Source organism: Silurus aristotelis (genome assembly GCF_946808225.1).
Source record: "Silurus aristotelis genome assembly, chromosome: 20".
Lineage (NCBI taxonomy): Eukaryota > Metazoa > Chordata > Actinopteri > Siluriformes > Siluridae > Silurus > Silurus aristotelis.
Window position 1 is genome coordinate 11,529,329 of NC_139593.1, and position 26,122 is coordinate 11,555,450.

The window sequence follows — 26,122 nt, forward strand, 5'->3', positions numbered from 1 at the left end:
AGATGTTCCACTAGATTTTGAAGTGTGCTTGTGGAGATTTGTGCTCATTCAGCCACAATGGCGTTAGTAAAGTCAGGCACTGATGTAGGTGAGAGGAGGAGACCTAGGGAGCAATAAGCATTTTAATTCATCCCAAGGGTGTTCAATAGGGTTGAGGTCAGATTATTATAGCAAGCCACTTAAGATCTTCCACTCCATCCTTTGTAAATCATATTTTAGTAGAACTTGCTTTGTGTTTGTGGACATTGTAATTTTTGGGCCTCCTAGTTTAAGTAAAGGAAAAATTAATGATACTGCATCAAAAGACATCCTATACCATTGCCTCCAACTTTGTAGTATAAGTTTGGTGAAGAACCATATATGGCTGGAAATGTCAGGTGTCCAAATAAGCCTATAATTTAAAGTGCTTCTATGAGAGAGTCAGAACTGTCAAAGTGGCAAAGAGAGCTGATGCAGATTTTTTTATAAGGTCATCCTGAGGTCACTTTATTTGAATTGACAATACTGATTCCAGCTACTTATTTATATATTTATCATGGAAAAACATTGTTTAATATGTACTCATACTGATTTTAAACCAGACTAAAGAAATGCTTAGCCATTTGTTTAACCTTTTGCTTGATAAATAGTCTCTAAATAGATTTATATTTGGAAAGAGACAAATACATCATTTACACATTCTAAACTTTATTAAGTAACATTAGGGACCAAATGCAAAACTGAATTATTGGAAGAAAAAAGTAGAATCTAGAATTGGACATTTCTTGAAGAAAATGGGAGTGGTGCTTGACGGTGCAAAACTCGGCACTGGGAGCAAAACCACCGAGTGCACTGGGTGTGCATTGTTCTTAGTAAGATGCAATCGTCCTTGGTGAGCTTATCGATACCTTACATGCCTGGTATTGCCATCATTTTCGAAGGTGGCATTTGACTTCCCTCGCCGTGCTAAGAGTTTAAATGTGTAACACGCCCATGTTGCCAGAGTTTTGGGATTTCACTAGGCTGAGTTTGTTAATACGTCACATGTCTGCTTTTGTTATCCCTTTGTCCACTTTGTCACCTGTGCCTTCCTTCCCCCCACTAAGCATAGGGTAATTGCTTCTAGGATGTAATTTCCCCCGTGGGCTGTTTGGTTTGATGTATGGCATTTTTGGGGTCTTTGGACTTTCACACACTGCATGCACTGTATGTGTGTCAATTCTAGCTGTTTTCCCATTACTTTCTATAGGACAATTAATTGCCCCATACGTAGTTCCTGGGGTTATTGTGAAACACAGGGTGTATAGGCACGATCTGATTTCTCCCTAGCCCAGTCTGTATCTCCATGCTGCCTTGCTGAAGTCCCCATAGATTTTGTTTGCACTGGGAAAGTTATTTAAGCCTGATCTATATAGTGAGTACATATGTAAATGTTATGTATGTAACACCTAAACAGCAGTAAATACAGAATGTAAAAGTAAATAGCTAACATTTTACATTCAAAATACAAATTGCATAAATGAAAATCAACACAATAATGAAAGTACATTTTGTTAGCTGCTAACAAATGACAAGCAAACCAGCTTTTCTGTTTGCCATGCTTGCTGTTAAAACTTTTTACCGTATGATTACAAACACTGTATGGATAAATTACTAATTATGAGTACTGCTCTTCCCGTGGGCTCACCACCTGCAGGAGGGACCGCAAGGGACGGTGCTGTGAGGATTGGGCAGCAGTCGAAGGCGGGGGCCTGCTTAGACTGCCGCCCCCGCGACCCGAATTACGGATTAAGCGGGAGAAAATGAATGAATGAATGAGTACTGCTATCCATCTGTGTCTTTAATTAATTGGTATGTAGATGAATACATAATAGTTTTATACCTATGAGGTCCTGTATTCTAAGGATAATCCATAATACTTTCATAAATGAATCTGAGTTGCTGAAAGGGACATTTATTCCCTTCCCATTCAATATGGTGACCAGCCATCACTGCTTATAAACCATTAGATCTTTAATTATACATTAATGAGGTGTAGTAAAGTGGAAGCTGCAGCTGTAACAGAGTGCAGATTTAAAATTGAAGAAAATTCAAATAGTTATGCTTAAAAATAGATGCTAACAAATGAAGTTGGGCTTTAAAAATAAATGCAAACAGCTTGCTTTATAAAGTCTACAGTATCCAAGGCATTTAGTTTTATTTAGTTTTTTGATTCAAACGTACAAGTTGCAATGTTTGTATTTATTTTTGGTATGAAATATGGTTTTAAATAGTCATGCAGCCCTGCATTGAGTTTGCATTCCATTAGTAAAGTGAAAGATACTGTCAGAATGGTTCACTCACACAAGTGCAGAACGGTGCACTCATCCCAAACTAAAATTAGAGCAATGTTTGTGTCTCTCAGTAGGTGTGGGTCATATATATTCCCACGTAAAGAAACTGCTATTGCACAGAGCCTGAGACCAAATAAAAAAAGATGATGAAATGTGGCAAGATGATTCATTATTTTCAACGCGTTCTAAAACATGCGAATCTTTTGCGTCAAACAAACACAATGAAGACATTTTAATATTTATTATATTATTATAAGTATTGGTTAAATAAGTATAGTTGCTGCTCTGTTGTCATTACTTCCTTCATTATAGTGGGTTAGGGTTAACATCTTTATATACATGGGTGGCTGGTGCTTACAGGGCTACAATTCTCCCCCACCTTGGACTCTTTGTTCATGCTGCCCAAATACTCCCCAGTCATCCAACGTTTAAGACCTGCAATCAGGACTGTTAAAGTCTGGCTGGATGGGGCTGACACTACTCTCCTGCAGCAGTTCTCACATACAGACTGGAGTGAATTTGCTCGACAGGCCTCCACTGACTCGGTCACCAACATCAACACCTACACCAACTATGTTCTTGATCACATCAACAGGTATGTGGATCAGGTGGCCACACAATAGAACATCATTGTGTTTCCTCTTGAGAAGCCCTGGATGAACCCGGGAAGTCCGTTTTCTGCTCAAAGCGCGCCACACTGCCTTCCGGTCTGGAGACCGGGAAGCCTACAGCGTCGCCAAAGCCAAACATGCATACAAACAGCAGATTGAGGAGCACTTCAATTCTGCTGACCTCCGACGCATGTGGCAAGGGACTGCATCACTGACCTCAAACCACCCAGCGGGACGCCACCAGTTATGCTTTACTCCCAGACGAGCTCAACCTCACAACATTTTAAAAAAAGGTAACATGGAGCCCATGCTCAAGGTACTTAGAGCATGTGTAGAGCAGATGGCTGAGGTCTTCACGGACATCTTTAATTTGTCCTTGGTCCAAGCAACTGTCCCCACCTGCTTTAAATCCGCTACTCTAATGCCAGTGCCAAAGCATTCTGCTGCAACAGAACTGGGTGACTTTTCGTCATGACTTGGCATCAGCACACATCTCTGCTACTGGAGCCTCGACTTCCTTACAAACAGACCACAGACTGTCCGACTGAACACTGTCACCTCATCAAGCCTTACCCTCAGCACTAGGGTTCCTCAGGAATGTGTATTGCCCTTTCCTATATTCCCTTTTTACCCATGACTGCATACCTGACTATGCCTCAAACAGCATTGTTAAGTTTGCAGATGACACCACGGGGGTAGGGTTAATGAGAGTTAACGATTAAACGCTTACAGGGAGTGGATCCAGCACCTAGTAGCATAGTGTGAGAACAATAACCTGGAACTCAACACCAACAAGACAATGGAGATCATTGTGGACTTTAGATGAGCCGGCAATCACATTCATGCTCCCATTCACATCAACGGAGCTGCTGTTGAGAGTGTACCCAGCTTTAAGTTCCTAGGAGTCCACATCTTTGAGGATCCCACCTGGTCCCTGAACTCTTCTATCCTGATCAGAAAGGGAGAACAGCGGCAGTATTTCCTGAGGAGTCTTAAAAAGTGCTGTCTGTGCTACAGGATACTTGAGAACCTTTACCGCTATACCATTGAGCGCATCATCACTAACTGCATCTCAGTGTGGTACAGTAGCTGCACTGCCACAGACCATGGTGAAAACTGCCCAATGAATCATTGGCACAAAGGCTACCAACCTTGGAGGACATTAACAAAAAAACACTGTCGGCAAAGGGCGAGGGGCATTATCAAAGATACTTTTCACCCCAATCATGGACTAGATCAATCAATAAATTCAATAGAATAGCTTTCTTCCTGTGGCTGTTACTTCACTGAACAGCTGATCATCACTCAATACACTACTGCATTGTCACTTGCTGGGTTTTTTTTGCACTGCTTATCTACTATGCATTTTTGCATCACCCATAACTTGTTTATCACCAAATTACTGTATATTCCACCCATATTTATTCTGTATATACTGTATCATACAACATTCATACTTGTAGACAACTATAGTATGTCATTTGAGCATGTTATCTCCCGACATCTATGCACAATCTTTGCACAGTATATTGTATATTACTATATATACATATATTATTACCTACTGCACCTTCTGTACATTATTCACCCTGACCCCTGTATATATGGACCCCATACCCTTATTTATCGCACTGCTATTTATTTATTGTAAATAGGCCACTCATGCACATCTGATTAGCTGCTAACTTCATTTCATTGCCTCTGTACTTGTACCATGCACAATTACAGTAAAGTTGAATCTAATCTAATCTAATCTTTATAGTGCGTTTGAATAGTTTTGTTTTATGTTTTATAAATTTTAATCATTGCTGTTTATTGTTAAGGTCATAACTGAGCGGGACATGCTCAGGACTCAGCTGGTGCAGCGAAACGACGAACTTGCACTGCTTTCCGAGAAGATAAAAATCCTGCAGTCCATCCTAAACAAGGGCGAGATTCAGTACAACCAGAGAATGGAAGACATCCGTCTGCTCAAACTGGAGATCAAGAAGCTACGAACAGAAAAGACAGTCCTCAACAAGACTGTGTCCAATGCAGAAAGCCTCAAGTAGGTGTGCGTTATGTATTGTGGGCACCTATTCATTTTTCTAATATAAGCATACCCTAAAATCTTTTTTTTCTGTTATAAGCTAGCAAGTCAACAGTAACACTTTTCATTTAAAAAAATAATACTTTTTAACTGTTTATATTTGGTTTGTATATATTTGAGTCTGCCTTTATCAAGTCCAAGATTCGGACTGGCCAACTCATTAAGGGGGCTGAGGCCAGTCATTTACTGTCCAACTCTAATGTTTTTGCCTTTTACCTAGTTTGTTGCATATGAACATGTATGTGTCTCCAAAAACATAAAAGACTGGCACTGTTTATTTATGTCTTGTTCAATGTATTGTATGGTATTTTTGTATTGTATGATGATCTTAGCTAGTACAGAGAGCAATCATTGTGATGTGTGACTTAAAGACAGTGGTGAACAAAGTACACAAACCATGTACTAGAGTAAAAGTAGAGATACACTAGGTAAAATATTCTCCGGTAAAACTGTTTCCTTTAAACTTTAATTTAAGTAAAAGAACAAAAGTATTTGCCTTGAAATGTACTTAAGTATACGATGTATTATGATTTATTATTATAATTTTTGTCACTAGACTTTTGCTCAATCAACTCAGTTTATGTGAAAAGACTTAAATGTTACTCTTAACACACCTTAGAATCTATCAATAGAATGATATTATTGAATCAAACACTGATTCCAAAAAACATTTTAACTCAAGTACTTAAAAAAAATAATCTTGAAAATAAGGCCATTGGCGTTATGGCAAGTTAGAGTCAGGAGTTTCTTCTATCATTTGTTACTTAAAATGTTCTGCTTGCTGTTGGACTGATGCTGAACTGTATGTTGGTGCTAAATAGATACCAGCAAGCGCCAATCAAAAAAGTTTAAAACAGAGAGTGCGCTCTTTCCTGATTGGTGGCTTGCTGCGTGCTTGGCCAATTAAGTTTTTATTCACTCATAGATAAAAAGGAATGAGTGATTTCCCAAAATTAAGTTGAGCAAAAAATAAGATATTTGATTTCGAAATGTAGTTAAGTTAAAGTAAAATTGACCCCAAAAGGAAATGTTATAGAGTTGTTTTATGTCCATAGGCATGAAGTATTCATAATGCAAAAGGAGCTGGTTAAGGAGCGAACAAAATGTGAACGCTTACAAGAAGATCTTGAAAATCCTTTGAATGTTCATCGTTGGAGAAGACTAGAGGTATGTACAGTATGTGGATAGGAAAGCCCTATTGAACAACTGTCACATGGGGGGACAGTCATGGAATTATTAATATTATAGAGATTACACCATATTTTACTCTATAAAATCACCACAAGTAATATACTATATATATATATATATATATATATATATATATATATATATATATATATATATATATATATATATATATATATATATATATAATGTTGAAACAAACCTATTTTTAAAGATTCCATTATAAGACTTGAGAAGAAGTTTTTTTACATATACAGTACAGTACTGTGCAAAAGTTTTATGCACTTTTAAAAAAATCTTGCAAAACACAATTAAACTTCTAGGTATACTTGCATAAGCAGGAACTCGGCAGGTAGGTTGTTCCAAGCATCTTCAAAAAAACTATCCATTAATCTTCTGGGGATGTACGTTGCCTCAAATTGTCTCCAATTCTTGTCTCTTCATATAACCCCAGACAGACTAAATGAATTGAGATCAGGGCCAGATTCCTTGTTCTTCTTTATGCTGAATATATTTCTTAATATCGTTGGCTGTATATTTGTGGTTGTCCTGCTGCCGAATCCATTTAGGGCTAATCAGACACCTTCCTGATTGTATTGCATGATGGATAAGTATCTGCGTGTATTTTTCAGCATTGCGGACACCATTAATCCTGACAACTCTCCAACTCTATCTGCAAAAAGGCAGACTTGGGGGAAACCTCCACCATGCTTTTCTGTTGCCTGCAGACACTTATTATTGTACTGTTCTTCAACCCTTTAGCAAACAAACTTGCCTCCTGTTGCAGACAGATATTTAAAATTTTGACTAATTAGTGCAGAGCACATGCTACTATTTTCTATAGCCCAGTTCCTGTTACTAGGCATAGTGGATTCACTTAACCTCATTTCTTTGCCAATGGCACTGCTGGACATCTTTTAATGTCAAAAAGTAAAACAAACAAAAAAAAACAATGAGAGACCAAGAATCAGCGTTTTGATTGCAGCAGCAGTTTTCATGTGCAATCATATATAGTTTATATTATTAAGAACTCATCTTTATTCAGAGTTGGCTGGATGCTTATTGTGCCTCATGAAACTTAATTTAGTATCATGATTAATGATTGATTAATATGGTTACCCACTTGAATGTAAATTGTAAGAGATGTTTGAAGAATTCACAAACATGGCACCTAAAAGAACTGACTGTACATATTTATTTATTTATTTATTTATTTATTTATTTATTTATTTATTTATTTATTTATTTATTTATTTTATTGTATTTATTTATTTACTGTAGGGCTCTTGATGACTAAAATATAGATAATAAACCTTGTACTGCAGCCCAGGCAGGCATTAGAGCTAACACTTTCTAACTAAATTGTGTCATCATATTGTTACATCAGGTAAATGAAGATGAGACATACAAACACCTAGCATAATTTGTTATTAGTGGCATATTACCTAAATAAAAGTTCTCTGTTCTCTCCCGATAGTGAAACACATCAGACTTTTGTCAAAGATTTCCTAGAGAAACTGGGGTTATGAAAATGGGCTTAAAGTCTCTTTTAGTGCTATCTCTTTCATTCTGTCTGATTGTCTCATTTCTGATTCTCCCTCTCTTTTCTTTTTTCCCCTCACACTATGGCTATAAATGGTTCCCCTCAGGCGAGTGACCCAAGCACCTTCGAGCTGATCCAGAAGATTCACTCTCTTCAGCGACGTCTGATAAGCAAAAGCGAGGAGGTAGTGAAGCAAGAGCTTCTGCTGCAGGTAAACACCCTACTTTTATTCTCAAGAGAATTGATTTGCGAAAGTCGTTTGCGTAATCTATCCCGCGTAAAGCTTTCCGACAAAATATGTGTTCACTTTACTAGGTAGCAATGCATGTCAATTTGACCCAAGCCATAGAGTCCACTTATAATTCAAATACAGATTAAATAGTACAATCTAATATGTAATAATATTTCTAAAATATAAATACAAGAAACACCTTTATTCTCAGATATATTTCGAATGCCAAAGTGGATTGATCATGCTCATCCATGAAAACTGGACTCTCAATATTGTCATTGAAAAAGTTGCCATGATTCATTGAATGCATGAATTAAATTAACAGTGGGAGAACATGCAAAACAACCCTGTGCATCATTGCTTAGAAGCCATTCTCCTCACCAAGCTATGTAGAGCGACATCTGCACTGGTGGGAAAGGTGTTCCAGGCAGCGGTTTTGCAGTTGGACCAGGCTGACCTGCTGAAAGAAGTGAGCACGGGCGTTTTCAGAGCTATTCTGATTCACCCAATCAAATGATGGCGAGACATCTGTGGCTCAATCTCATAGGCATCAGGGATGGGGGCATTAGAAATTCTCACAGAGAGTAAGGGCTCCTTCCTGGCACTCTCAGGGGACCACTGTACTATTCTCGCTTCCACTGGTGTACTGGGGCGGCAGTAGTCTCTAATGAAATGTTACATAACCGGTTGCCCCCTGCCACATTTCAGGACAACCTCCCCCAGTCAAGCATGGTGTCAAAACCAGTGCCCCTTTCAGAGAAACTAGCAGCATGAAAATACTGCCAAGGAATACCAAGGAAGATGGGGGGGGTCACATCCAACTCCTTAATTGAAGGAGTTGGATGGAATAGACACACTCTGTCTATTCGTAGTGATATAGTGGTACATTGTGACAGCCTCATATCATACTCTGGTTCTAGCCTTGCCCGGTACTTGTTCTTTAGATATGCCAGTGTGGAAAAACCGCTCTCACAAAGGTATGTAGTTGGAAAGGGTAAAAGGCACCTCAATGCTTTTACTGTAAGCTCTGGAAATTCTGTCTGGCAACTTATTCAGAACTTAATTATTAGCACACTATATTGACTGACATAAATGGAGAAAACCCAATAGTGCTGTCCCACATAATTTAAGTTTGTAGATGCAAAGTGCCATGGTTTAAAAAAAAGAATTGTATTGTTCACTAAAACATACTGCCAAACACTGTGTCAGTTCATCCTGTGTCAGTTTGAATATTTTAGATATTTTCATTAAATTCAGTTTTCCCACTAATGTGCAAATATTCTGGAAATGTTTGAAAAAATAAACTGGACCACCGGTTGAAAATCCCTGATATAGACAACTGGGGATTTTGGTCCAGTCCCAAGAGCTAGCGCTGCCACCTGCATATGTGAAACCCAGTCTAAATGCCCTATAGAATATCAGGGTAGGCCAGAAAGGTCATTACCTACAAATGTTTTAAGTCTCATGGCGGCTGTATCTACAGTCATAACATGGGGCCTTCTGCAGATGAGACCATTTTAGTTGTGGCTCCTAGCCAGGGAATTTCATCCAAGGGCCAATCCCCAGAGGCAGATAATGGTTATGTGCCAGAGGCTTCGTACCATTTCTATGTTGTTTAGACCCCGGTTTCTGATTTTTAAATCCCACACTACCATGTCCTGGATGGACAACTGCAGTAGCCTCTTACCAGAGCCTAAGTGGACTGCGTTCACGCTGCCTGGACAGGCTAGCGCAGCAGTTTCTGCTTCAGGCACAGGACTTTGTTTCTCAGTGCTATTTACATTCTGGAAGACCAATGTGGGAGCAGACATGCGGTTCAGACAAGCTGTGACACACGGGGGATGGAAACTCCACCCAGCCAGTCAGTTCTGGAAAGGATCTTATGAGGCAGAGGTGGACCTCTTTGCTTCAAAGAAGACAGCACAATGCCCCCTGTGCTTTTCTCTGACTCTTCTAGCTCCCTTGGGTCTGGACGCAATGGCCCATACGTGGCTCAGCCTGCTTTTTCACGCATTTCACAGAATTATTCTGCTCCCAGAAGCCTTATTACACACAATGCAGAACCAGTTCACTGCCAAGTTGTTTCAGCACTAGAGTTCCTGCAAAAACGAAATCTCTGCAGGCAAGTTCTGCTACTCTCAGGGTCTGTGTAGTGCAGACTATTCTAAGTGCAAGGGCTCCCTACAGTAGAATTAGCTATTCCCTTAGATGGTGTGCTTTGGAAGTTGGTCTGCTTCTGAACCTTCTGGTGATGTGAGGTGCTTGGTTGTACTTGGGAGAAACCGCTGCCAACTGCTTTTTGGAGTCCTGAAACCTGAGGGGCCACCAGAGGGGAATCGAGCAGCACTGCTCTGCTGACAGGGTGAGCCATAGATGCCTCTTAGTGAAAACTAGGCCATAGACCAGCCAACTGCCACAGCTGGTCTCTATCGTGGCCCTAAGAGCCAAAGCCGCAGCACGGCAAAGCTCTTGTACCTCCTGGTCACCTGAGATGTCCCCCATGTTTAGCTATTGCAGCAGGTCAGCCTGATATGCCTGTAACACTGCTTGAAATGCTGAGGCATATGCCTTACCCACCAGCGCCGACGTTCTTTGAAGGGGCTTGGTGGGCAGTGCCAGGGTCTTAAGGGACATAGTGTAAATGGTTGCTCAGTGAGGTAATATCTGTCATTCATCCCTAATTGCGATTAACTGATCAATTGATCAAGCTTATAACATGTCCCTAAGACAAACCTAAATCCTCAAAACCTAAAATTGGTGGCTCTACACATGGATAATTTTAGTTGTACATTTGCAGAATGTTAAAAAATGGAGTTGAGAAAGTGTGAGTGCATGTATGCCTAAAAGAAAGGTGACAAAGCAAGTGTAGGACACATGATCTTATTATAAAAACTGAAAATTCCCATTCACAGCCAGCAAATCAGAAAAGATAGAGCATGTATTTTATTTGCACTATCCCACTTATCATATCCAAAGGATGCTTTTTTTTGTTTTGAGTCAAGACAAGCCAAGCCTATCCCGAAGTGCTAATATCTGCGAGGTCATGCAAAATTTTCAAAGGCATTTATGTGTGATTCAGCGATGCATGACGATTGTCTGATAATTGCTGTCAGTCTAATACTGTTACATTTGACAAGCATGACAAGTGTGTTTAATGTGCCATATTATTCCAAAAAAATTTTATTACTCTGAAATTAGATATACAGTTTTTGGGTGGAATTCCTTTAGAACTGACAAGTACTGACACACTGTGTTCTATTCCTAGAAATGTAATGCATCATTTGGTTTCATTTGACACTTGAATTCCATCTGTGCTGTGTCCCTGGGGATTTTTGGAACATATTTAGTTAAGTTACATGACAAGCGCTTGTCTGAATGCCCTTTATATTGACAAGTGTTCACTAGTGACCTCTGGGTTGTCTAAGATACTTGTCAATATTAAAGGGTCAAAAACTTCCCCACATTAGTGGCACTGTTAGGTGATAAGACAGTTACAAGCACCAACTGCTGTCACTAATCCTGTCAATCCAAATCTTACAATTGACAAAGGTCCAGACCAAACTTTCTGTTCTTTCTTTCTTTCCTTACTTCCTTTCTTAGCTTTTTACCTTCTTCAACCCCTTCTTTCCCTAATTTATTTCTTCTATCTTAGGGGCAAATCAACAAAAGAACATAGACACCCTATTATAATTGTGTATTTCTATTTTTACTGGGAATTCTTTTTTTCCAGCTCTTTGTTTGTTTCTCCATCTTTCTTGTTGCATTGACACTGGTATTGAGCTTGTCAGCATAATGTAAATTTAATTCTGAATGCTCCCTGTTGAACATATAGTATTTTCATTATAGATGAAAGCACACAGCTATTTGGGATTTAACCTATAATGCTCAGGAGAACAGAACTAGACCATATTAGCCCACAGCTTGCTATGTTATTATGCTGACAGTGTTCTTGGATTTTGCTAACCAGCTAAAATGTTTAACAAACTAACTCTACAAAAAAATTTAAATAAATAAATAAATCAGCTATGAATTAAGATTTGAAGTGTTCACTTTATCAAGGAACTGTGTATGTATACTTATACACTGTTACTTCAGTAATGGAGTTAAGAAGATGCAAAAGTATACTTGCTACATGGGAACAGAACATTTTCTATTAGCGTGTTCTAGCCTGTGCCGATTGTAAGTGAGAAAAAATAAAACATACAGAAACTATAGGAGGAGAATCTAATCACTTTCCTAAATATGATCATTTCCCAAGCTGCCAATTACATTAATAATGTATTAAATGTCACATACACTATATGGATAAAAGTATGGACAAAACCTGACTTGTTCAGCCATATGTGGTTCTTCCTCAAAGTATTACCACAAAGCTGGATGCACACAATTGTATAGTATGTCTTTGGATATGGTACAGTAAAGTGTTTCCTTTGCTTGAACAAGAAGACAAATCTGTTTTGACATGACAGTGCCCCTGTACACAAATCAAGATCCATGAATATATGTTTTACATGAGTTGATGTTAAAGATCTTGAGTGGCCTGCTATATTTCTATGACCTCAACCCTACTGAAGAACTTTTGGTTGAATTGGAATACTTTTGAATTGACCGCTCCCATCCCTTCCATGCTACATCAGTATCTGGCTTTGTCCTTGTATCTGTCCTTGTGGCTAAATGAGCAAATTCAAAATCTAGTGGAACCTCTTCCCAGAAAATTGGAGGTTATTGTAACAGTGAATGGGGACTAAATGGTATCTTTAAAAAAACAAAACACATATGAATCATGTGAAGTCATGTGTCCACAAACCTTTGTCGATATAGTGAACTAACAAATGCTAAATGTGAAGTTTATCTTCACTTTTACCATTTTTATTATATAACCTACATGATATTCCGTGGTTTCAGTGACAAAGAAATAAAAAGAGAAAGAAAGAGATAGACATTAAATCTTATATACAGTGTTTGTTTATTATAGAGATTGTACATTGTTCATTTGCTTCTTGAGTGTGTGTGAACATTATTATTATTAAGGTTTTGAAAAAGCATATAAATCTTTACTGTAAGATTGGACTGTAAAAAATAATAAAACGTTGCCTTGTGGGAACAGAATAATTTATTTGGTATCAGAATTCTAAAGCTATGCCAGGCTGTCTGCTTTACTAGCAGTGATCTAAAGATTTCAGTTTAATGAAGTATGTTTGCACAGACCATACTCATAGGCATACTTAATGGAAAATTAATCATTGCTGAAATTAAGGTTTTAAAATGTATCTGATGCAGCTGGAGAGTATATAATGTAGATCTGTACCTTATTAATTGAAAATTATTTAACTGTGTGTGTGTGTGTGTGTGTGTGTGTGTGTGTGTGTGTGTGTGTGTGTGTGTGTGTGTGTGTGTGTGTGTAGGAGAAGGAAAAGCTCTATGTTGAACTGAAACACATATTAGCTCGTCAGCCAGGTCCAGAGGCAGCGGAACAACTTTACAGCTGCCAGCAACACCTGAAGAAAAAAACCAACCAGCTCAAGGTACCCCAGAGTCACTCTTTGTCTCTTTTCTACTTCAAAATGTACTCTTTCACTTATGAAAGGACAGCCACTCTGAGCCCCACTCTCCCTCATGCATCTCCCACCTCCAAAATGCTATGCTGTGTTGAGGGCTTTTATCAGATCACAAATCATCCCAACCCAACCCCCCTTCTCTGCGTTCCTTACCCCTCACTCTCTCAATCAGGGGTATAAATATTTAGTCACCCTTCTGCCTAATTAAGGGCTCTTGTGCCCGGTCACAAATTACTAGTACTAACATTGTCTGGGATTTTTCGTTTTCGCCTGTAGATTTTTGCATGCTTTAGATGCTGTAATTCTCTAAAAGAACTGGATTCAACAATTATGTGATTGCCTTTCACTAATCTGTTTTTGTCAAAATGTCACGTAGAGAGAGACAATCCAAATCTAACAGAATAAACATACAATATGCAGTATATAAATGAATGTTGATATTTATCATATAAAGGTAGGTAACTAAGCTGCAAACATATGAATGTCAGGATGACATTGTGAGTGAGTGGAAGGTTAGACCCAAATGCAGGATGCCACAGGGGTATGTAAAAAGCAGGCTTTAATAAAAAAGAAGCAAGCAGAGCAAGACAACAACAGAGCAATGAGGCAAAGGCAAAAACAAAGTCCAAAAAACAGTCTAGAATTTTAACACAGGCAAAAAGGGCAATGCTGGAATAAACAAAACCAAATCCAAAAACAGTCCAAAATTCAGAGAGCTGGCAAACTGAACAACATAGGCAGAGCAAGAACACAAAAACAAAAAACAGTCCAGAGTCCAAACCAGAACAAGGATGGTAGAGCAGAACAGGGATCACAATCAAGATCAGGTATAGGAACAGGCATGCTGGCAAGAGTACTCCCAGGGGCAGGCAATCCGGTGAGATAATGGTGCTGGTACAAAAAATAGGTGGGCAATCAGTGGTAGTCGGTGAACCGATGACCCATGGGGACCCATGATTGTGTACGCAGTTACAGTATCAACCACATCGTCAAGTTTGCAGAAAACCAATAACAATGAGGCCAACTACAGGAACAAGGTGAGCTGACTGGTCTAGTGGTGTAATGACAACAATCTTTTCTCAACGTGGGGAAGAACAGAGAAATTGCCATCGACTTCAGAAGAGGACCTCCTCAGCAACCTTCACTAACCATTAACGGTGCAGCAGTGTAGAGGGTGAGCAGGACCAAGTTCCTAGGGGTGCATATCTCTGAGGACCTCTCCTGGATGACAAACACCACATTGCTGGCCAAGAAAGCTCAGTCATGCCTCTGCTTCACCTGCAAACTGAGGAAAGCACGAGTCCCAACTCCCATTATGTGCTCCTTCTACCGGGGCGCAATTGAGAGAATCCCCACCTTCTGCATCACTGTGTGGTACAAAGGCTGTGAATGTAGCCACCCTGAACTTTAAAAACCTACAGCTCACCACACACTTCTTCTCTACATAAGACACTTTATACTCTCTGCAGAACTCTGCACAAATGGACCTGTTTACAAACACCTACTTAAAAAGAAACGTTAGATGTACAAATTCTTTGAATCCGACATTGTTTGCACTCTACACATTACAGTCTTCTGCACTACTGTCATACTGCTGCTATCTGTCTTGCACCTTACAAATGTCTTTGTACTCAGAACTTCAGAATGTTTACACATATTTGTATGGATATTTGCATATTAACAAATTCACTGTTTACATTACTCAGATGTATATTATTTCAGAAGTTTATATGAAAGATATATTCATTCAGTGTATATATATATCCATTTATGACAAGTACACTGCAGTTACCCTTGTACAAATATCTGTTTCTATATTTCACTGACTTGATATTTTTATACAAACTTTTTATATTGCATTGACAATGTAAAAACCAGAGAGAGAGAGAAGAAAAACGGTATTTTGGTTCCTCTGTACGTCTGCACATATGGTGGCACTGACAAATCAAAACCTTGGACCTTATTAACAACAGCAAACTAATTTTGTTTATATTGTTTATCAGTTATATTTCCCCCATTTTTTTAATCTAGCTATTGTTCTGTCCAGACATCCATCCATCTAGAGCATTAGTCTTGTGTTTCCCTTTTCAAAAATCCTTACAAATTCATCTATGTCCAAAGTATTTGTTATGGATTTCTAAGACCATCTAAATTCCTCTTTCTTTTATGCAACATGGTGCGATGATGGGGGTTAGAATTCTTCACATTGGGAAAAGGAACTCGGGGAAAATGGGGAACTGGCAGCGTGCCTTCGAAATTTACTCGTGAAACAGGGTAAAGTTTTGCGAGCGAGTTTGCTCGTATCTCCGTTTGCTCGTACTATAGGTTGCTCGTTCAACGGGGTTTCACTGTACTGTATTTTCTGGGTTATTTTCTCCATTGGCTCAAATATAAAATAAAACTGATTGGGTTTGCCCACCTCTGCCACTGTCCCTAAAACATTCCTTGCACTTTTTCTAAAATTAACGTTAATTAGTATCACCCATGTGTAAGCATGTAATGCTTACACATGCATCAGCTTCCCTCCCAAGTTCTGTAATTGTTCAGACTGATTCTGGATTAAAGTCCCATTTAGAAGTGCTGCTGAAGCCTCAGCTCTATGTTTTGCAGAGAGATTTTTATGGCCATGGCCAAATCTGATCTTACATCAGCACTCCTGCTCTAAGCTCCATTATGAGCAGTCTTTAATTGGCAGAAGAGACACTTAGCATCACAGAAACCTATTCATTTCTGCAGATGACTGACAGGCCCACTCAGCTGAACAGCACATTTTGGACCCTCTTTGATACAATTTTGATAAAATTGAACCCTGGTGCATAAAAAAATCTATATGTATTTTCTTACTGCTATAAACACCAACATCCACCAATTTTGCAACATAGCATTAATACAGTGTAAACATTTAAATCAGGATGTAATTTACAGTTCTCAGTGAAAAGCTCTCTTACTTTTATAGTGAAATTATATTATTTTTGTAACAGGAATTGTTAAGACAAGTGCAATTCTATAGTTTGGTGCTATATAGGATATACTATGCTTTACTTATTTTGTAAGTTTTAGTGCAGAATCAAATATCCATTGCAAAATAGTATGTGGAACATAGATTGTAAAAGCTTATTTATGATAAGAAAACCACTTAGTAAGAGTGGTATGCTTTATGAATTGGAATATTGCTTCTTAAGAACTTTTTACACTGCACATATCTGCAGATTATCATAATTCTAAACCGCTTATTTTAATCCCAGGTAGAGGAATATTTCACATTTGTAATTTAAAAGGCTTTTTATTTATTTATTTTTTTCTGGAAGCATGTTTAGCAGCAATTTTCTCTTGTTAACCACTAACTGAGTTGCCAAACATGTACAGTGTGAAACAATGCCATGTTAGAACATCAGGGACACACACCGAAATAATCCAAATATAGTTGCCATCACAACAAATATACAATATGTAAAATGTTACCGACAATTTCCGTTTAAAACAAGTGATGATTTTGTTCATCATTTTTTGTTTGTTTGTTTTCAGGCGCTGACAGCTGAACTCAACATGCAGGAGTCCCAGACACAGAAGTACAAGTACGAGATTGAGCAAGTCACAGCCGAGCTCCAGAACGTGAAGAAAAAGTTTTTCATGCTGAAACGCAAAGAGCAGGCATGCAGGTAAGAAAGTTAGATTAAAGAAGGACATAATTGAAAGTAGTAATGTAATCAGAATGTAATATTAGACTTTTTTCATGTACATGTTAATAATGCATGCGCATGTTTTACTATACCTGATCTTCAGCTATGGTAAATTACTGGCAATTCTTGACATGACAATATAATCCAGGCTAAAATTAAAGAAAATAAGGAATATACTGTAAAAAATGGAACAGCACTAGGATTGAACCATCTCTCCTGTAGAAGTGAAAAGCTGAAAGATTGTCTTTTGTTCTTATATGACTATCCTTGAATATAAAAAACCCCACAAAAAACACAAATCATAAAATTAAGGGGAAGTGCACTGCGAGGTGATTTCCTTTTACACAGAAAAATGTATGGCATATCAGCTGTACATTCACACCTCTCACAGCAGACTTTTTACAGTCTAATTAAATTATCACAGATCAAGTCGCTTTTTAGTGGTCGAGTGTAAAGGTTAAAATGCAAGAGCACTTTTTTGCTGAGTGGGAATTCAATGAAGTGCTGTTACATTTCCTATTGATTCATATCAGTGGTAAAGCATTTATTTAATTCTGGTGGTTGATCATTTTAACCAACATCCCTATCATCACAATCACAACAGTATACACAAACACAAATATTGCCTTGAAATATTAGCAGAAATATAATTACATCAGTGGGGAGTGGTGGCTCCAGCGGTTAAGGCGCTGGGTTGCAGATCGGAAGGTCTGGGGTTCAAGCCCCGGTATCGCCAAGCTGCCACTCTTGGGCCCTTGAGCAAGGCCCTTAACCCTCTATGCTCCGGGGGTCCCTTACGAGGGAAATATCAAGGTCCGTGACGTCGGAGTGACGTGGGGCCGCCTTCCCGTGGGCTCACCACCTGCAGGAGGGACCGTAAGGGACGGTGCTGTGAGGATTGGGCAGCAGTCGAAGGCGGGGGCCTGCTTAGACTGCTGCCCCCGCGACCCGAATTACGGATAAGCGGAAGAAAATGAATGAATGAATGAATAATTACATCAGTAAATTAATCAGTCTAAAATGAGTTCAATAATTAAGCTTCTGCTACAATTTAGCCCTTAATGAGCTGAAAAAGCATATATAAAATTATATTTTAAATATTGATTAGAAGCTAACATTATTTTTATTACTTTTTTGTCAAATATTAAATTAAGCTGTTGTTAAGACAAAGGGCTGGATGGTAATAATTGATATCTTGCATCTAAGCAGTGGTGTACAAAAAGGAAGTTAAATTTTTTTTACCTTGTTATTGTATTTTATGTACATTTACTTCACTACATTTCATACATACAGTTAGCTTATACGTGTAACCCAACAGCTCACAAAGTTTGTGTGGAGTAAGGTTTCTTTCACTGACTGTCTGTCTCATAGATCATAGACACTTTAAAAACTTAAATACATTTAAAAGCAAGTACTTTCAGAAATTTTCCCACTGGAGTTCTTTCTAAGCTATTCAGAAGAACTTCACTTTTTTAAAAAACGATTATTACTCAGTCTGTCAAAAGCTTTGTTTTAGGAATATTTGTGAAATTTTTGAAAGGATCGTTTGTATAATTATTGTTTTTTTCTCACATAAGGTGGTGCTACACTGTTCAAAATACATTTTTGAGATTAATCCCTTTTAGTCATTTAGTCAGGCTACCTAAAACTACTGTATCTGTGATAAGCATATGCTCAAATTTTGTATTCCAGCAGGATCTTACAGGTCAAATATAGTTAGAGCGAAAAACTACTGCAACTGTAATATCACTGCTGCTTTATTCTATTACACTGTTAAGTTAAATATTTTTTCTTTTTATTTATTCTTGTGAGTGCTCACATATTCATAGAATTTCATAATGCAATTGGTTTATGTTAATACAACGTGAAGTGATCACACTCACTCTCATTCAAACTAGTAATTAGAAATTAAGTTTAGTAAACACAATGAAGTAGCATTTTTATGAAAAACTAAATATTTGCAAGTAAATTATTAATGATATTTAAAACCATTGCTACAAATGCGTAAGGAATATTATATATTAAATTGTATGATAATTTCGAGTTTGCGTGAGGTCATTTTGTCCCAGAACATTGTTAATTGACTGTCTTCTCCATACCTATTGCTCTTTGATTATTACATACTGCTCCTAAATGAAAAGCTGGCACACCCACACTGATGGCACATATTGCTTGGCACTGATTAGTCAGTCTGTACAATCTGGTGTAGTAGTTTGACTGTGCTGCTTCCTGTTGTTTGGTTAGAGGTCCCACTGTTGGTCCATTGGATAGATTTTAGACATAGTGACCAAACAATCCGAACCTTGAGAGCATGTGTGCATCCTGACTGGCCAGTGAATCATATGAAAACCAATTTACAGGTAGACAAACGATATAGTATAGCATCCAAATGTTTTCACTTCCTTACTTCTTTATCTTAACTTTAGAGGTTAAACATAAAATCTTGTTTGTGTTATTGTTTGGTAAGTAGTTGGCAATGAGACATGTTATATCTAGCCATATGTTACAACCTTAAATAAAACTAAAATATTAAGTTCTGTAGTACATTTGATTAGTTTTTTGTTAAGATTGCTTTTATAATAGTGTCCTCTTGTTCCTTAAGGACCAATGACTAATTTGATTACCTAGTATTCAATTTAGTTTATGACCTTTAGTTTAGCCTTAGTTCAGTAGATAAGTCCAACTGGATACCATGAACTTGTAGCTAAGATTATAATAATTGCTGCTTTAATCACACAGGCTGTTCTGTGCTATTGCCTTAAAGCTACCTCCTCATGTTGTCTCAGAGAGTTTTGCTTGCCAATGTCACCACTGACTTGTTTATTAGGAATTAAAATATATATCCAAAGCTGCTTTGTGACAAGTCTTTTGGAAAAATAGAAATAAAATAAAAAATCCCTAGACATTGCAGTTTCTTTCCAGAAACTGAGACTAGGGTTAGAATTAGAGAAAATAAACAGTAACTATTGTAAGAGTGTAAAGTCATTGCTGAAACCTATACCATATAAGTACTAAAGTGCACTTTTTATTTGCACTGGTATAAAATATATTGTTGCAGAAGGTGCTGATTTGTAAATAGAGAAGATAGACAATGGTAAGGATCACACATCTGTTCTTCTTTTGCATTAATGATTACTGTATGTGTTCTCTTGCAGTGAGCATTGATAAAAGGGACACAAGAGCAGTGCAGAGAGAGAGAAAGAGATGAGCAGAGCCCTGTGCATGTGTTTGCACATAAAATTAATCATTGGAAAGTAAAAATCCAAAATAAACCTGTTCTTTTTGGACCTATCTCCTGATTCCTCTTTCAAAATCATCTGAGCCATAAAGCTCTCAACAGATATAAAGGGTAAAGAGGTGAACACGTCAGGATAAAACCTCAGCCACAGAATAGTAGAACATACAATAGTAAAACTGTACCCTTGTCCTATGTTTATTTAGTAAACCAACATTAACCTTGCTGGGATATCCCAGTTAACCTAACTTCATTAATCAACATCTAAGTATACATTCTTCTATTCTACAACTTTTGCAGGAAATGCGCCTTTGGCAACAGTCTGCATTGAATTGGAACAATAATTGCATACATTTGCTTGTGTGAATGCTCATGTCAAGGGGTGTCCATTCTTTTCCACAGAGGGCTAGTTTGGATGCAGGATCATTGAAAATAAAGATCTAAGCAGGTGGAATCTGGTGTGGCTTGTTTGGAATGAAAACCTGCACCCACATCAGCCATTTGTGAAAAAGATTAACACCCCTGGCTTATGAAAAAGACTGTTATGTAGCAATAGACGCTTTGCTGCTGGAAATTTGCTGAGCACAATGATAGTGTCTAATCCCCGCTGATCGATTGTTTCTTTTCTTAAACGAATAATGACCCGGCGTTAAACAGATCTCTTGCAACAGCTTCTAAAAGTATAGCCTAATTGTAAAGGGAAGCTGATGTTCACAAAAAGCAGCTCAAATGAAACATTTTATAGAGTAAGAGGTTAAAAGAAATAAAGTGAGTTTAATGTGCATTTAGGACAAAGGCTGTAGCTCAGCATATAGATTGGAATGCTGCATAGGATGAAGTAAAATATTATTACATTACTCAGATTTAACAGTTAATATGTTGTTAATGAATACAAATACATATATGAATATGAATCTGCTTAGTTTTTTTTTTCTTTAACTACAACCCAAAAAAACATATAAAATGTTTATGAATAGCTAAAATAGAAAAAAAAAAATAGGGGAAACAAATTTTCACAGCCTCTGTTAACAGATTCAAAGGTTTCTGGTGCATAAACTCTTCCTGTTAGGACCATGACCAAGAATTATGTAATATTGCATATTTTCAACATTTAAACAATAGAGCCACACACATTAATATTGTGCTAAATTCACCTGCTACATACACATGCATAAATCCAACTTGCATTCTAGCCATTGCTTTATATAATATATGTGATTGTGAGCATCCTATTCCACATTTACTACCTATTTGTTCTTATAATAACCTCTACTCTTCTAAGAAAATACTCCACTATATCTTTAAATGTAAGTGTGGAGATTTGTGGTCAATTAGCTACAAGGGCATCAGTACAGTCAGGAACTGATGTAGGTGTAAGGAGGCCTGAGGTGCAGTCAGCATTCCAATTTATTCCAAAGGTGTTCAGTAGGGTTGAGATCAGAGTTTTTAGCAGGCCACTCAATATCTTACAATCTTACCCATGCAAAACATGTCTTCCAGGGCTTGTTTGTGCCCAGGTGCATTGTCACATCAGAACAGGTTTGGATCTCCTAGTTCAAGTGAAGGAAAACTTTATGTTCACCAAAGATGTTTTTCCATCTGGAAATCCCCACATTTGAATGAGATAATGAGATAAGTAATTAGCACATGTAATTTAAAATCCCTCTCCATCAATTCAGTATTTTTCTTAGCAATGGGATTTGAAAAATCAAAGATACAGATAGTATATTTGTAGGTCTTTAAGAAGTGACATAAAAAAAGGCAATAAAACATCTAGCAGAGTTTTATGTCAAGTCAAGTCAAGTTAAGTCAAGTTTATTTGTATAGCGCTTTTCACAACAGACATTGTCTCAAAGCAGCTTTACAGAAAACAACAGTGAAGGTGAATGGTGTGCGTTTGTCCCTGATGAGCAAGCCGTGGCGACAGTGGCAAGGAAAAACTCCCTTAGATGATATGAGGAAGAAACCTTGAGAGGAACCAGACTCAAAGGGGAACCCATCCTCATATGGGTGACATCAAGAGTTTGGTCATAAATCTTTCAACAATACAGAACAATTTGTGATCATCATAGATCCAGCATCAGCTTCTCCATGCCAGGGCCTTTAAACACTCGGCATCTACTTCTCCATGATCATCCATAGGTCCATAATCTTCACGAGGTGGGACGTGACTGGAGCTGGCCAAACCTCAGGATGCCTCGGGATGGGGAGAGAAAGAGAAGCAGTGGAGAGGAATTAGCGTAGCTGCTGTTCATGATATTAACAGCACAAGTTGATAATGTGCATGTAATCATATATTCTGGAGCACAAGGTTGTGATGTGATGTGTGTGATGTGTGTTATGTGTAGGCTTTGCTAAAAAGATATGTTTTTAATCTACACTTAAACTGGGAGAGTGTATCTGAACCCCGAACACTGTCAGGAAGACTATTCCAGAGTTTAGGAGCTAAATGTGAAAATGCTCTACCGCCTTTAGTGGACTTTGCTATTCTAGGAACTACTAGAAGCCCAGAGTTTTGAGATCTCAGGGAGCGTGACGGATTGTAGCGTGTTAAAAGACTGGAAAGATACATGGGAGCCAAACCATTTAGTGCTTTATAAGTGAGTAGCAGTAGTTTGTAGTCTATTCGAAACTTAATAGAAAGCCAATGTAGGGACGATAAGATTGGGGTTATATGATCGTATTTTCTTGACCTAGTAAGAACTCTTGCTGCTGCATTCTGAACTAACTGAAGCTTGTTTATTAATGATGCAGGACATCCACCTAGTAATGCATTACAGTAGTCTATTCTAGAGGTCATAAACGCATGGACGAGCTTCTCTGCATCAGATATAGATAACATATTTCTTAGCTTAGAAATATTTCTAAGGTGAAAGAAGGCTGTTTTTGTAACTTGATTGATGTGATTTTTAAAAGATAAGTTGCTGTCTAAAATAACTCCCAGGTCTTTTACCACTGAACTAGTAGTTACAGAACAACCGTCTAAATGCAGGCTGAGATGCTGGAGCTTCTGTGTACTATTTTTTGGGCCGATGAGCAAAATCTCCGTTTTATCAGAATTTAATAGCAGAAAGTTATGGGTCATCCAATCTCTTATTTCTTCAACACACTCAGTTATGCGAGCTAATTGAGCCGTATCGCCTGGTTTGGATGAAATATATAGCTGGGTATCATCAGCATAACAATGGAAGCTAATTCCATGCCTTCTAATATTATTTCCTAATGGAAGCATGTATATTGTAAAAAGCAGGGGTCCTAGAACTGACCCTTGTGGCACGCCATAATTTACTAGCATTATCCTGGATAGCTCTCCATTTAAATCTACGAAATGGTAACGATTGGACAGGTAGGATTTAAACCAGCTTAATGCCTGTCCCTGAATACCGATGTAATTCTGTAAGCGATCGAGGAGAAGATCATGATCTATAGTGTCGAACGCAGCACTAAGATCTAGTAAAACTAATAGGGAGATGTAGCCTTGGTCTAAAGCTAAAAACAGGTCGTTAGTGATTTTAACTAGAGCAGTTTCTGTGCTATGATGGGGCCTAAAACCTGACTGAAACTCTTCAAAGATATTGTTCTCCTGCAAGTGGTTACATAACTGGGCAGCGACAATCTTTTCTAAAATCTTAGACATAAATGGGAGATTTGAAATTGGTCTGTAATTCGATAGCGTGTTTGGATCCAGATTAGGTTTTTTAATGAGGGGCTTAATAACTGCTAACTTGAGGGATTTAGGGACATGACCTAACGATAGTGAGGTCAAATATGAGCAAATAATGGTGAGGCAGTGACACTTGGGTCAGGGTCTAAATTTGCTATTCAGGTTGTAAGTGAAGTCTAATTCACTCTGCCTTTTAGTTTAATAGTGCTGCTTCCATGTAGGCAATGTGACTCCCCATGCAAAGCTGTATGAAGGTTAGATTGAGTGGTAAAGCAGATTTAGGCTGGGACTGTTGTGCATTATAATGGCGGTTATAGAGTAAACAAACCACAGAATCTAAGTGCTAAGGCTTTCTCTGAGATTTATAGCATTTCTCTAGGAGTATTTGATGTATATTATCGTCTCTAGGTTAGGTTACGACTGCGTTGTCCATGCTTTGAGTAATGAGTCTAATCAGTCAAAATTGAAGACAGACTGTCACTGGCGGGGTGACATCACGATCAGGGAGTACAAAGCGCACCTGGAGAGAAGATGGCTTTAGCTTCTATAACCGTAAAGAAAGCGCTAAATGGGTGCCGAAGGTGTGGCTGGAGACACAGCGTCTTGTTCCCTCAGGTAACTAGGGTTACATACGTAACTTAAAAACATTCCCATTTAGAGACTCGAACTGTGTTTTGGGAACGAGAGTCCAATAACACCAAACCGACCAGTCGCTGACTAGTGTGAATGAGCACAAATGAGTCGAAGGACAGAGGTGCCAGGAGTGGCACAGAGGTCAAGGTTGTAAAACCTGGCAAAAGGTGAGCGGAGTGGACCACCCCGCAGCGTCGCAGAAGTTTCGGAGGGACACTCCAGAGGACCAAGCCATGGAGGCTGCCACACTCTGGGTCGAATGAGCCCCAATGGGGCGGGGAGACCAGAGGACCCGTAAAAAGACGCAATAGCATCAATAATCCACCTGCTGAGCGTCTGCTTATGAGCAGGAAGGCCTCTCCTCGGAAGGCCATAGCAGATAAACAGTTGTTTCCGACTTTCCCCAAGGACTCGTACGGTGGACATAAAAGTCTAGCGCTCGGACTGGTTCAACCTCTCCTGGTCTGGGGTCAGGAATGGAGTAGGGTTAAATGCCTGGACCCTGACTTAGGAACGTAACCCGCTCTAGGGTGCAGGAAGGCACTGGTCATACCTGGTGTAAACTCAAGGAAAGAGGGGGCCACAGAGAGGGCCTGCAAATCACCTACTCTCCTTAGAGAGCAGATGACGAGCAAGAAAGCGTTCTTGATGGACAAGTGCCTCCACGAAGTCTTAGAGTAGGAACCCGGGATCTCTCCACGCATCCAAGGCATGTAGGCATCGGCATGTGACCTTGATCGCGCAGAGGGGATTGCTCTTCTGAGAGAACTCCTGGGCTCTGAGCCACCACTGAAGGAGTCTCATGTACAGGAGGCCAAGTGGAATGTCACTGGATGCTGCTCCCATGAGTCCGAGCAGTCTCTGGAACTGCTTGACAGTGAGTGACTGCCCTTTTCTGACCTTTCTGACCGCTGTGAGGATGGACGCTATGCAGACAGAGGAAAGCTGCATGCACAAAGTCGCCGAATCCCAAAGGATACCGAGACAGGTGGTTCTCTGTGACGGAGAAAGCACAATCTTCCCGGTATTCAGCCGAAAACCCAGCTTCTTCATGTGAGCGAGAATGTCATCTTGATGCCGGATTGCTAACTGCTCTAATCAAACTAATATCAACCAATCATTGATATAATTCAGGATACAGATGCCCTGAAGTCTCAGAGGAGCCAGAGCCGTATCGACACACTTAGTGAAGGTGTTGGGTGACAGGGCAAGGCCGAATGGAAGGACCTGATATTGGAATGCTTTGACACAGAAAGCAAACCTCAGGATCTTCCTGTGAGAAGGGAGGATGGGTACATGAAAGTATGCATCCTTTAGATCTACTGTGACGAACCAATCCTTGGATCTGATCTGAGACACGACCTGCTTGAGGGGTCA

The 26,122-nt window shown here is 38.8% G+C and overlaps 1 protein-coding gene across 1 annotated transcript in view; it reads left to right on the forward strand.

The window, feature by feature from the left end:
* cfap58 (cilia and flagella associated protein 58) overlaps positions 1 to 26,122 on the forward strand; it is a 60,879-nt gene that overhangs the window by 25,952 nt on the left and 8,805 nt on the right. The window contains exons 13-17 of the mRNA XM_083523116.1: positions 4,747 to 4,970; positions 6,068 to 6,179; positions 7,850 to 7,954; positions 13,381 to 13,500; positions 17,059 to 17,192. Coding sequence (XP_083379242.1) covers positions 4,747 to 4,970; positions 6,068 to 6,179; positions 7,850 to 7,954; positions 13,381 to 13,500; positions 17,059 to 17,192 — 695 coding nt within the window. The remainder of the gene's footprint in view (positions 1 to 4,746; positions 4,971 to 6,067; positions 6,180 to 7,849; positions 7,955 to 13,380; positions 13,501 to 17,058; positions 17,193 to 26,122) is intronic.